The 12,478-nt window shown below is 46.4% G+C and overlaps 1 protein-coding gene across 2 annotated transcripts in view; it reads right to left on the bottom strand.

Annotated features, from left to right (window-relative positions):
• XPO6 (exportin 6) overlaps window positions 1-12,143 on the bottom strand; it is a 55,752-nt gene extending 43,609 nt beyond the window's left edge. For both annotated transcript variants that reach the window (XM_032995381.2, XM_032995382.2), the window contains exon 1: window positions 11,728-12,143. In XM_032995381.2, coding sequence (XP_032851272.1) covers window positions 11,728-11,730 — 3 coding nt within the window. In that variant the 5' untranslated portion in view covers window positions 11,731-12,143. The remainder of the gene's footprint in view (window positions 1-11,727) is intronic.
• Window positions 12,144-12,478: the final 335 nt, after the last annotated feature.

Here is a 12,478-nt window from a genome sequence, read left to right as displayed (position 1 = left end):
ATACAAAAGTGCTTTATAACGCTATTTCAATTTTCTCCAGAAGTGTTTTCATTTAGAATTCACTTCCTATCTTAACTTCCTTTTACGTTCTCTAAAGCGATTGTCTCTCTTAGAGGAAAGCTTTTCTCTAATGCTTTGCCATAAAAACACAAGATGTTAACCTTTTAATGTTTGCTATTAACAGCTCAGTAGAGTATCGATCATACAAACGATGCTCTAAATACGGCAACTCAGGCTGATGACGACTGAAAGAGGAAGGTTATGTCTCCTGATTTTTTTTTAATGTGTTCGCAAATGGGTATCACTCCAAGACAAAATGAAGGTAATCCCTCTACAAAGGGTTTTTTTTAGTAAGATGTTAATTGCAGCTGCAACTTCACCGATGTGACTTCAGGCAGCACTGAAACACCTTCCTCTGAAGGGGATGAATGGATTTTACACCGCACAAGCTGAACGTTAAAAACATCTCCGTCAGTGACAGGTAGGAAAAACACTTGCACCGCTGAACCCCAGAAACCCCCACCGTAGATCTAACCCCCCTTCAACATCTCTACTCTTTAAATAAAGACGACAGGATCTCTTTGTTCGGGAGTTGTTATTCACCACCTCTCTGCACCCCATCATGTTTTGAATTCAGACACCCACTCTTGTTCCATCCCTCCCTTCAATACCTGCACTGCTGAAGCACTTTTCGCACTGTATCTAACACCTACCAGCCCATAATGCCTCCCTACAACATAGATTGATACCAAATGGAGATCTTTTACCAGTGCAGCCCTGGCTTCCTAATTTTTTTGAGCCCACTTCTACATCCCCTTCCTACCTACTATATCTCCTATCATCACGAGTAGAAGACACAGCCCAGAGCATTTTAGCCTCCTCCTGGATATCAAGGTTTAGATCTTGTCAGATTTTACCCAGCTCTGCTAAAATGAGCATCAGCTACACCTACCAGTTTGTGCTTGTAATGGGCAACTCTTTCAGGAGAGGAGGGACTGCAGGAAAGCAAGCAATGTGAAACCCCGTTGTTTGAAGCATTCCCAACAGGAATTGCTATAATGCCAACAAGCCAGTGCAGAGGGTTAAGAGAAAAATCATGCACACACCACAATGGCAGCTGCTACTATAAATGAACTCATCACCACCTTACCTTTGTTAAATTACACTGTCCCATTCTCTTCCACCTCAGAGCCTTCTGCTTCCAGTTTTGTGCTGTTACTTAGTATTAGTTATACACATACAAATACAAACCCCTACATTTTAGCTGCTGAGTTTTCCTCCTCCTATTAACTTTTTTTTTGGTGGTAGATAACTTTTAAAGAAACTCAGTCAAGACTGATTTCATAATACACATATCTAACATGCATAGGTATTAAGGTAGTAATTTACTCATTTAAGAATTACCAGGGTGTCTTCCAGAGCCTGTCCCTGCTTAAGCCCTAACATAACATGATAATGAACATGTAAATTAGTAATTACACTGTCAGAAAGATTGTTGGTCATTTCAAGCCGCCTTGTGTGGGTCACAAAAGCCTTCCTTTTGCAGCTAACAGCGAAGTACAGATATTATCACCACCTCAGTGAACCCCTGGAACCGCCTTGGCTCACTCGATGCAGTGAAGTTCACGAAAGAAGTGCAGTATTATTTTTAGCAACAAAAGCAGAATTATGAACTTTAAAAAACTTGTACGACACACAACACATCCTCTAGAAAAGATGAATGCACACTACCAAGAGGCAGAGCTGTGCAGCTCAAAGGCAGCGTTACTACATTCTAACAATTTCCAACTAACGATTTTAGAAGTCTGGGGTTTCACACTTATTCCCAGGGTCTCCTTATTAGCATAACTCATGCAGAAATCTTAAATTAGGAGTTAGCATGCAGACTCTGCAACATACGTGCTCCGCGGCAGTACACTGCTGGTGGTATCAAGACATGGCTCAGTCTTTATTCTCAGTTTCCTTGTTGCATTTCAGAGATGTTTTTGTGGTTTAATGAACTGAAACTAGACTCAGCTTCACTGTGTGCTCTGAGAACAGTTCAGGCTGCTGGTGCCATTTCAAGAGCTCTCCTGGCTGCAGAATACAACCCTCTTACCCAGTTCATTTCTTTCAAGGGTCACAACTTCAGCAGCTCACTAATGAGATGCAAATTTTGCAAACTCATTTTTGTTACACGACAATTTAAGCAAAAAAAATCTGCTATAAACGTCACAAATTACTGTTCTACCTCAAGGCAACTGGCGGAGGAATAAAGGCACTATGCTACTCTCAATCTCCCTGCTGTGATGAAGCTGATGTCCAGCACCAGAGCTGCTCCAGGTCCTTCTACCTGTACAACTAATCACTTTAGAAACCCTGGACTGCACTTCAGGAATCAGTGTATTTTCTTTAAATACCAGCTAAGGACTAAAAATGACCCCAGGCTGAACACTACTGCGTGGAACAGGCTGTGGAGAGCCAGCACTGATAATCTGATTTCTTGAGCAGGATAAAGAGTTCATCTTACCTGTAAACGCTGCCTGCTACAAAAGTAATCAGGCACCTTTCTGAATACCTAAGGGATCTTATTTCTTAAATCTTCTTGTACAGGCAGCTTCAGTTAACCGGGCTTCAGGTTTTCACAGTGAACTCTGACTAAAAAGCTCAAGTGTCCAAGTCTGATTCTTTCTAAACCAGTAACTCTTAATCAATAATCAAGTCCAGTAGACAGCGTGCCCTCCACCAAGCATTCTGCATTTGCTTTACTGTTTACAAAAGACGCTCCTTACATGGAAACACAGCAAGCACAGAGAATTAAAATTCAACATCTAGAACTTCTCTTAGAAACCCACCAAAGGAATAGAATAATCATAGCAAGCTGGCATAAATTAAGACGTAGACACAGCGCTGCTACAAGCCACTTTTCTTTCTGAGGACGAGCACAAAAGCAATTTATGGGCCCCCATCATCTGGGGAAGGTGCACTGGTCACGTGCCGATGACTTGCCAATTGATTTCTTGTGGTTTAGCTGCTGGAAAACACTTAGCAACACATTATTTCCCCAAACAGTTGCTAAAATAACATACAGATGAGAAGAGTAGAAGTATCCAAAGCAGACTACTCGAGGTAAATATTCTGCATCATATGACTGTGTATCACTATAGCACAGGGGGTCCAGGTGGGTAAAGGTTGCACTAGAGTCACTTTTTGGACTTGTGATTTAAATTTGAAAATCCAGCTACAGTCATTAAACTTTCCTCAGTAGACACTGGGTTCAGACAGTTCTCAGCTACCGTCCATCACTGATAACACCCAAACCAAAAATTTGTTATCAGAAAAAATAAGCCATAAAGCTACAGTATGCTCTTCAGATGGACACCACACAAGGTTGACCACCTGCCAAGGGTGGTCAGCCAGGCATGAGTCACTTTCCAGATGCTAAAATACTGCAAAGTGACTGTGGTTCCCTTCCAGAATACAGAATTAACTTAAACTCTTCCGGTGAAGTCTAGAAATTTGCATCTCTGAAGCCAACAGTTCTGCAATCTCAGTGTTCGGGTCCATCCTTCCACCTTGCTCCCTCTCTTCGCCAGGTTCCCCGGGATGTACCACACTTCAAACGAACCTGCACCACCTTGGAGGGAGATCCCGTCCTTTCTTGTAAGGAAATGCTCATGCAGGAGCTCCAGGACCTTGGTCACAGTGTACAAATCACTTCCTTTTTCTCTGCATAAGCAAATATAGGCTTGCACAAACAAGGACCACAAGGCTGGCCCAAACAAATGCACGCAACTGAACTGGTTTTGAGCCAACACTTCCCCTGCCTTTTTAGGTGAAGTAACCTGAGTTTTAAAAAGGCCGGTGGGAAAAATAGCCCATGGCACAAGTATGTTTGGACACAAGTGTGTCAGGGGGAGTGTATTTGTGGAGGCAATAAAAAGCTCCTTATAAAAATTATGTATAAAAAGGCATTAAGAAAAATGCTTCCATCTTACTTAAATGGTACAGATCAATATATGAGCTTATGAAAGGTACGAAGTCTGGCCTTTTTAGTTCAAGTCAGTTTTAAAAAACACACCCATATTCAAGTTTTAACTGAGCCTTCCTACAAAGAGCACTATTCTTACTCTTACAGATGGATATTTGACACTTAAAAATGCCAAAAAGCTTGCTCGTCACCCCTTGTTCAAAGCTCCTTTGACCAGAGAGGAGACTAGAAAAAAGAAGCTGAAGTGATAGGAGTTGTCAACCTGGCATGTTTGCATATCAGCACTAAGCCTTCCAAGATGCATTATCAGATTTTAAAAAAAAACTTCTTCAACACTTTACTGTCTGAAAAGTCTCAAGTCCTTATTTATCTGAATCTATAGACAACTCACATTAATGCCCAGACAAACTCTGAATTGCAGTTGTTTACAACCCTAACTTAAGGAGTGTCTGGAAGTATGCACCTATGCAGAGTTGGAAATGGAAAGCACTAGGACAATCAAAAAAGAAAGCAAATTTAAGAAGAAAGCGCTTATTCAGCATATTTCTTAAAGTGGCACTTCTACACAGATGCAGTTCCATCTCTGGAAAGGCAAGCCCCCGCTGAGATTTTAATGGCACATATGCATCCCAGCTGCTCATTTTCCAGGTAGTTCTCTGACATCCACTTCTGCCTGGCAGGACTAAGCCCACTACCTTGGGGAAAAAAAAAAATATCTCTCAACACCAGACTGTGAAGTGACTTTAGTGCAATGTTTATGGTAAACTCGGGAGAAAGATTATATTTTACCCAATATATTACACCATCCAGTCCCAATTTCCAAGAAGGTATGATTACAGTACACAAAAATGCAATACTTTATAAGACTCTCACCCCCTGTCAAAGAGAATAAAAAAGCCTGCGATACTGCAAGCTTAATTCCTAGCAAGAGCACTAAAACTTGTGTTGGGTATTTAAGGGTGTACAATGAAACTATCATGGATAACACTCACCATGGGAATAACTCTGCAAGACTTTTTATTTTTTTTTAAAACATTTTAAATGTTTCCAAAGGAAAGACGCACACGCAGGAAGAATATCTAGTCCACTTAAAAAACCCCAAGACATTGATGTCTGCAGTGCTTCTGCACTTGGGGTATTTCACAACAGCACTCGGCTTCTCACCCTTGCACCTCCAGCAGTTCTGGGGCTGCCATCGAGTGCAGGCTGCGGGGCTATCCTCCTCCCCGGGACCTGGGGGGCTCCGACAGGCCGACACACAACTAGATTTTGGTCAACACCACCCAGCCTGCTTCATCAAGCACAAGCAGGAAACAAGAAAAAGCAGCTGAAAGTTTGCTGCAAGCTGCTGCAAAGCAGCCTTTTCCTCCTTCACCTTTGCCCCATCCCAAGCTATTCCTCCCCATCGTCCCAGTCGCTGGCGGCAGCAGAGGAGCAGCCGCCGCAAACCCTCGGACACAGGCGGGAGCAGGAACAACCTCGCTGCTGAGCGCCTACCTCACACTTGCACAACAGAGATTGCAGGCCATGGATCACATTGTTCTCTTTTTTTTTATATCCCTTTATGTTTACAAAAAGGCAGCCAAGGAATTGTAGAAAATTCAATCTTCTCTCCATAAGCAAAATGGGCAATGGTATGGGGGGGAATGACACAAATCTAGCCACTACAGAGTAGCTCTCTCTACTGTATCCCTTCCAGACCTTGATTTTAAACACCCTGTTCTTCAACACCAGCTACTCCTCCAGGAAAGTGACCACAAAGTTCAGTGGAAGAAACCATCCACAATCCCAAAGCAAAGAACTAGTGGTGTTGCAACGCGGAAGAAATCTGTTCTGCTTTTACCCATTGAAGCAGGACAGAATCAACCAAACACAATGCAGATTTTTCAGTTGAAATTATCTCTCAAGGAAAAAGCCCCACTCTTTTCTCTAGAAGGCTGCATCCCCTGCATTCAGTGCTGTCTTTGGCGTCCTGACAAGCCAGTATACAAAACAGATGACTGTGCTCCTTTCTCAAAAGAGGGAACAAAAAGGAATCACGACAATCCCTCTCGGGAAGAAATTCATGCTGCAATTAAAGCTGTAATAAAATATTAAGTCAAACTGCTAAAAATACACACAGACTTGCAGACCCAGACACAAACTTGGAGATGCTGAAACAAATAAAAGATAATTCACAGCATGAATGCGAAGTACTGGGAAGTGGTGAAAAAAATGTAATTCCGGACATGATCCCCCATCAGAGGTGGACTAGGGAAGATTAGGGGAAAAAAATCAGGAATTTTGATGTTGCTAGAAGAGCCTGAAACACTTCAGGTGGAGTGAAAGCTTCCTATCCTGACTATAAATAGAAAACAGAAAACTAGATAAAGCAAGCAGTAGAACACATGCACGTGTGTGTGTGTAGGGGGTATGGTTGGAAAAAAGCTGCTTCACCACAGAAACATCATTCACAAACATCAGGTAGGTGCTCCTAGGCTCAGGCTCAGAGAAGCTGCACCCTTTCCAACCTTCAAGAGGACCCACTCCATTTCTGACCACAGAAAGAAACCCCAGGGGCTGCTTGGATGTGTAAACAACTTCTTAATCATCATCATCTGTAGGGGAAAAAGCCAATTGCTACATACTTTACCTCTATAAATGGTATTCTAAGCATTTTATTGTGACAAAACAAAGCTGGCAAACACCTTATTTTTTCTCCAAAGGTAAAAGATTGCCATGCTAACACCTGGGATGCAGCAGTGACCCAAATACAAATACAGTTACTGACAGGAAATATCTGCTGACTGATAAAGGGTAATGATTTGGAAGGATTTTAGGGCACATCATTCTACCAGCCACGTATCAGTCTACACATGTAAAAGATCCATTTTTTTTTTTATTTTGCATATATCAACAGCCTTTAAGAAATGTAATAATAGCAGCTCCTTCTCCCTGATCTAAATGACAACACCTAATAACATGCATTAAAATAAGCAAACAGAACACAAATTCCTTGGAGCTTTTAGCACGATCCCTTTACAGCGCTGAACCCCACTGCATGAGCTTAGCCGTACATGCCAGGTTTGAATGCTCTTCTCCTAAAATAATCCCGACAACCAACACTCATCTATCAGCAGATTGCCATGATCATCATCTAGCAGAAAGAGGCTTTTCGAGCTAGTTTAGTAGACCTTGAGGCTCAATAATTTTGCCTTAATACCTTTTAGTCCATCTGGAGATGGTGCAGCCTACATTTAGGTACCCAGGTCTTTGAAATATGGCATATGTACTGCAGTTATAGATCCTGAAAGGTATTGTGTATAAACATTCCCCTAAATTATCCATTTTCTTCAGAGAAAAAAAGCTTTCCTTCTGTGGGAAGCATCCTTAACAGACACGCTTCAGACCAGCCTTCCTGCTGCAAACTCAGTTCTGATTCCCCTTTCTTCCAACTCTGCCAAAAGGGACACAGGGGTTCAGGTCTCACCCAGGGCCACCGCTGGCAGACGCTACTGCCGAGGGTGTCACAGCAGGCAGAGCTGCCCACCCGGCCGTGCCGTGCCCCACAGCTGCACAGGCTTTGCCGAGGAACAATAAACACGTGAAGCAGTTCACCAGCATTCAGCCTCAGCTCCCGTTTCATGATTTAATAAAGGGGCACAGAAAGTTACGCTGTGACTCGAAGGCCAAAAAAGGAAGCCAGATGCTGGAGCCGAGGCTAGAACCTCGAAGTTCCTATTCTCTTGTTTCTCTACTCAGTAGAGTGAGTCAGAGCGGTTTTTAAAAGGGTTTACTTTTCTTTTTAAACTAGGTACTTTAAGGGGATATACAGAAAGCTGACAGAACTTCAGATTACTACACCACAGCGGTCTAGTTTTGACGCTGCAGTGTCGGAGCAGGCACTGCCTGGGGGAGGGGACAACACGCTCCAGCTCCCTCTTGGTCTCAAAAACCTCCCCGTGAAACCAAGGCCACCTCGCCACCCGCCAGCGCTTCCTGCCTGCCGCAGCACAGGCAGCGTGCTCAGCTTCACCATCTTCTCCTCCATCTCTTGTCATGGGAAGACATCCCCACAGATCACCTGCTTCAGGCCCAGGCGGCAGTAGCCCGAACGTGATTTTAAGCGTCTCTAGCACGACGGGACAGCCAGGCAGAGGGTTTCTGCAAAAGCAAGAAGCTGCTGCCGCCCCCGGCCACAACGTCATCAGCCACCTGCACAGCAGACATCAGGAGTGGTCCCCACGACACAGGACTGGTTCGCAGCCCCCAGACCTGATCCAGTCTTAGGGCCACCAGCTTGGCCACACTGCTGTACGTAATAAATATGAGCTACTCTGGTAATTCAGCAGCAAGCTCCTTGGCAACCAAGAGTGCCAGAGTAACCTATGGCTCACCAGCATTACCTGGCTAGGTGTGCTGCAATCCAGACATACTTTATTCCTTAGCAAATGGAAAGCTTAAACCATCAGCAGGTCTCCAAAGGAAGCTTTAAGCATAAGAAAATGACAGCACTTACTGCTAGAAAAAAAAAAAAAACTGGAAGGTGATAAGAGGGCCTATAAAATAAAAGCTAGGATGCTGCTGTGGAAAATTTAGAAAGATTCAAGCTCCACACACCCACTGCCTGCTTCCATTTTTGCAAGCTATATTTGCTTCACACAGAACAGGGACACAAGCTTCTTTGGATCTGCTGCTGCTACTTCTATTGTCTCCTTCCCACTTTGCTACACATTTATGAGGCCTAGTGATAACCTGAAAGAAACGTGACTTGTTTTGTAACTAAAGCTAACATGTTTGAGAAGCCTGTTTGCAGTTCTCTGACTGAAAGGTTGACTTCATATGACATCTTTAAATCTGATATCTAACACAACAGCATTTCCTGGAAGAAGTCCCTTTTCCTAAGCTGTTCTTCTAGATGCTGGTAAGATACAAATCCCACATAATTGAAAAATACACTCTCTAGCAAGTAATCACCTGACTTCCAACCTCACATGGGAGTTACAAATGCACTTGGCAGGTGACTGGTACGCCCAGGAGATAATTGAGCTCTGATGGTTTCAGAGATGGTTCATCTTTGCTAGCGGAAACAGAAAAAAGGTGAAAGAATGAGTGATGACACAAATGCATAGCTTATTTAGATGCAAAACACAAATGCATTCAAGGACTAGTTCCACAAGCAGTATTTATTTTGAAGCTGTTTGCTAAAATAATCTAGAAGGATCCTAGAAGTTGACTAGGAAACCACATTAATCTTTGTGGTCTGTTAAAGAGAAAAGCTTGAAAGGTGCCACCTGAGCACCTAGGTTGTAGCCAGTTACTCTGTGTTTAGAGCTTAACTTGACTCCACACAAATCCACTAAAGAAGCCTAGGTTTTACAATAATCTGTTTTCTCTACAAAGATATCACAACATCATCAACGTTGACACACCTTTTTTTACAGAAAGTCACAAACTGGATGCTGTACAAGAACTATTTAGCAGACACACAACGTGCATTAGTCTGACATGCCACAGGCATGTAATAACCACCGTACATGGTATGACAACCAAAAAGCTTCACACAGCAGGGCTGCTCTTTATGAATACCTCAGAAAGCAGAACGAGTCAAGCTTCCTGTGAAACTAAAGAGATTTTTAATGGTGGCGTAAGATTTCTGAGCCACTGGTGGCACCTCAGCACACTGAACTGGCACCTGTTCTACAACATGTGTACAGCCTCTGCGAACATTGTGCATCATTGGCTTCCCCTCCTGCCTTTCCTGCGTGCTCTGACTTCCCAATTTATCCTCAACATTCCTTCCCCATTAATCAAGCTGTAACTTATTACTGCTCCCAATGCTCACTCCCTTCCATATCAATCCAATTCAATTTAAACTAATAAAATCTGCTCTCACAAGTCTGTATTTTTGACAGCAGAGTTTAATTATATTTTATTTGTTCCCAGTATGCCTTACAGCATCTCATCTTCACACTTTTCCAACTGTTTCCGGGAAGGAGAGTACACTAGCAGTAGAACATGCCCATCTGTAAGCTTCAAGGAAATGGGAACATAAGGAAAATCTTGCACAATAGTCACATGAAGAGTTACAACAGTAAATTCTGCAGTATAGCCCGATGACTGCTTCTCAACTTCCAAAGCCAGTACTTGGCCTGTAGCTGAACCAAATACTGGATGTGCGAGGAAAAAAAGAAAAGAAGGTGTAATTCAGCAGACTAAATGTGCATCTGTATGAAGGCAAGGGAAGAACTAAGAAGTCCTTTTGCCACCTGCAGTTATTAGCGTACACCCTGAAGCACAAAACTCTGTAACCTTTCTCCAGACAGAGCTACAGTTTGTTCCTTACAACTGGTCTACCAAATTCTCCAAACCACAGTGTTTATTCATCTTCTTAAACCTGAGGTATTCGCTAAGAAGAATCCACCTCAAGAATATCACCCTTTGTTCTAGCTTCGGCTGCAGCTGGATTGAAAAAGACCTGTGACGTGTGGCAGACAGTCAGGAGTCCATCCTGAGCAGGCAGATACATCCCTCACATGCACAGAGCCAGTAGTAGTAGCAGCCTGCTACTTGTATTTATTGAGGGTACCATATCTCACCACAGCAGACGCCACATGGAGTAGAAAACTTCTCAAAGGGACCAGTGAAATTCAGCTTAAATGAGTAACAGAGAGCAAGGTTTCGGTAAACTACCAATAGCATCCTAAGAGCACATCAAAATGTGCAGATATGATTATTTTGGCTCTTGGATTAAGAAATTCATAACTGCAAACCAAGACCCCACCTTTCGGAAGAAAAAGGGTGCAAGGCCTGAGCCTACATTATCTAAGAAGGCTTAAGCTAGAAAGTGGTTCAAAACTAGACCAGTAACTACTGCCTTTTCCCAGTGGGACTCTGGGTGAGACAGGACAGGAGGCAGATTTCCAGGAGCGGAGCCAGGGCTGCTGAACACACCTCGCTACTTACTGATCAACTGCAAGTACGTGTTTGTGGCTTCTCTTTATCAACCCCATAAGTGTGGGGACATAAGGTCTCCCTGCAGGTAAGAACAAGGGAAAAGTAAGAACAGCAGTTGTTACTTAGGAAATCGCTGTCAGCGCTTGGTATGGCGATAGTGAGCAACTTCATGATCCCCTGAATACAGATTTTCACCTACCAGCCCTACAAGCCTGACTGCGTGTGTGCCCAGTGGATTAAAGATGTCTTCTCTTGCTTCTTCTCAGAAGCAAAAAAGATTGTGCAAATCAAAGCGTGCTGTATCTCAGCTCTGCATCTCTCAGTAGGCTTGCACACAGCTGCGACTGCTGGAAGGCAGCTCAAGACCAGAATCTACAGCAGAATTAAATAACACTCTGCACAGAAAGGAATCCAGGTCACTTCTGCAGCTTATCCGTGGCTAAATGGGAGGCGAACAGGGCACGTCCACGGCTGGCACTGGAGAAAACCTGTGATTCTCAGCACCCTCTGGCACAAACACTGCCAGGAAGATTTTCTGCCTTTACAGCTTTTTAAAATTTGTTACCACGGCGGCTCAGAGGGGGAAGGCCTCCCTTAACACCCGCAGGCCCCGCAGCCCCCCGCCGGGACGCTGCCCGGGCGGCTCCCCGCAGCAGGGCCCGGGCCCCCCGGTGCCCGTTACCGGGAGCAGGCCCTGAAGGCTGGAGGGCCCGGGACAGGCCGCGGGAACGCAGCAGAACCCCCCCACCACCACCACCTCCTCCCCGCCCCGGGGGGGGTTCCGCGGCGGCGGGGCTGCCCCGCTCCCCGCCCGCACTCACCATGGCTGCCGGCGGCTCCCGCGGGGCGGCTCTAGGCAGGGCACGGCGCTCCGCTCATGTCACGGCCGGAGGCGGCGGGGCCTCCCCGCCCATGCACCGGCGAGCTCCCGCCGGCCACAGAGCCCCAGGCACCGGCGGGCAGCCCCCCCGGTTCCGGAGAGCCGCCGCCTCCCAGCCCCCGGGCCTCCCCCGGCCGGTGGGGACGGGGAGCCCCGGGGCGCTGGGGAAGGGCCGCCGGAGGGCAAGCCCGGGAGGGCGCGGCGCTCGCCGGCGGGAGGACGAGGCGGGTCGGGGCGAGGAAGGACGAGGGGTGCCGGCGCCGCGGCTATCGGGGTGGCCGGTAGCTACGCCAGGCGCATCCTGCCGCGCACCGGGGAGGCGGCTCCGCCGGCCCCGCCCCGCCCCCCCGCCGGAAGCGGCCGCCGGGGCCCCCGCGGCCAATCGCGGCCGAGGCGGTGGCGCCGGCGCATGCGCAGGGCGGCGCGGCGCGCCGGCTGCCCGCCATCTTGGAGAAGGGCGCGGCGCCGGGCGGGGCGGGGCGGGGGAGGGAGGGAAGGTGCACGCCCGGAGGTGCGCCTCGCCCCGCCCCGGCGCGGCCGCGCATGCGCGGGAGGAGCTTCCCGCCCGGCAGGAAGCGCCGGCCGGGGCGTTGTGTGGCCTCGCGCGTGTCAGGGGCGGGGCAACGAAGCGCGGGGGGCGGGGATCCGCCTGGCCACGCCTCCTAAGGCGGGGCTTGAACCGCTGCCGGCGG

Source organism: Tyto alba, unplaced genomic scaffold, assembly GCF_018691265.1.
Source record: "Tyto alba isolate M040663 unplaced genomic scaffold, T.alba_DEE_v4.0 Super-Scaffold_28, whole genome shotgun sequence".
NCBI classification, from domain to species: domain Eukaryota; kingdom Metazoa; phylum Chordata; class Aves; order Strigiformes; family Tytonidae; genus Tyto; species Tyto alba.
The sequence above is the reverse complement of the archived record's forward strand: the minus strand, read 5'-3'. Positions and strand labels throughout refer to the sequence as shown.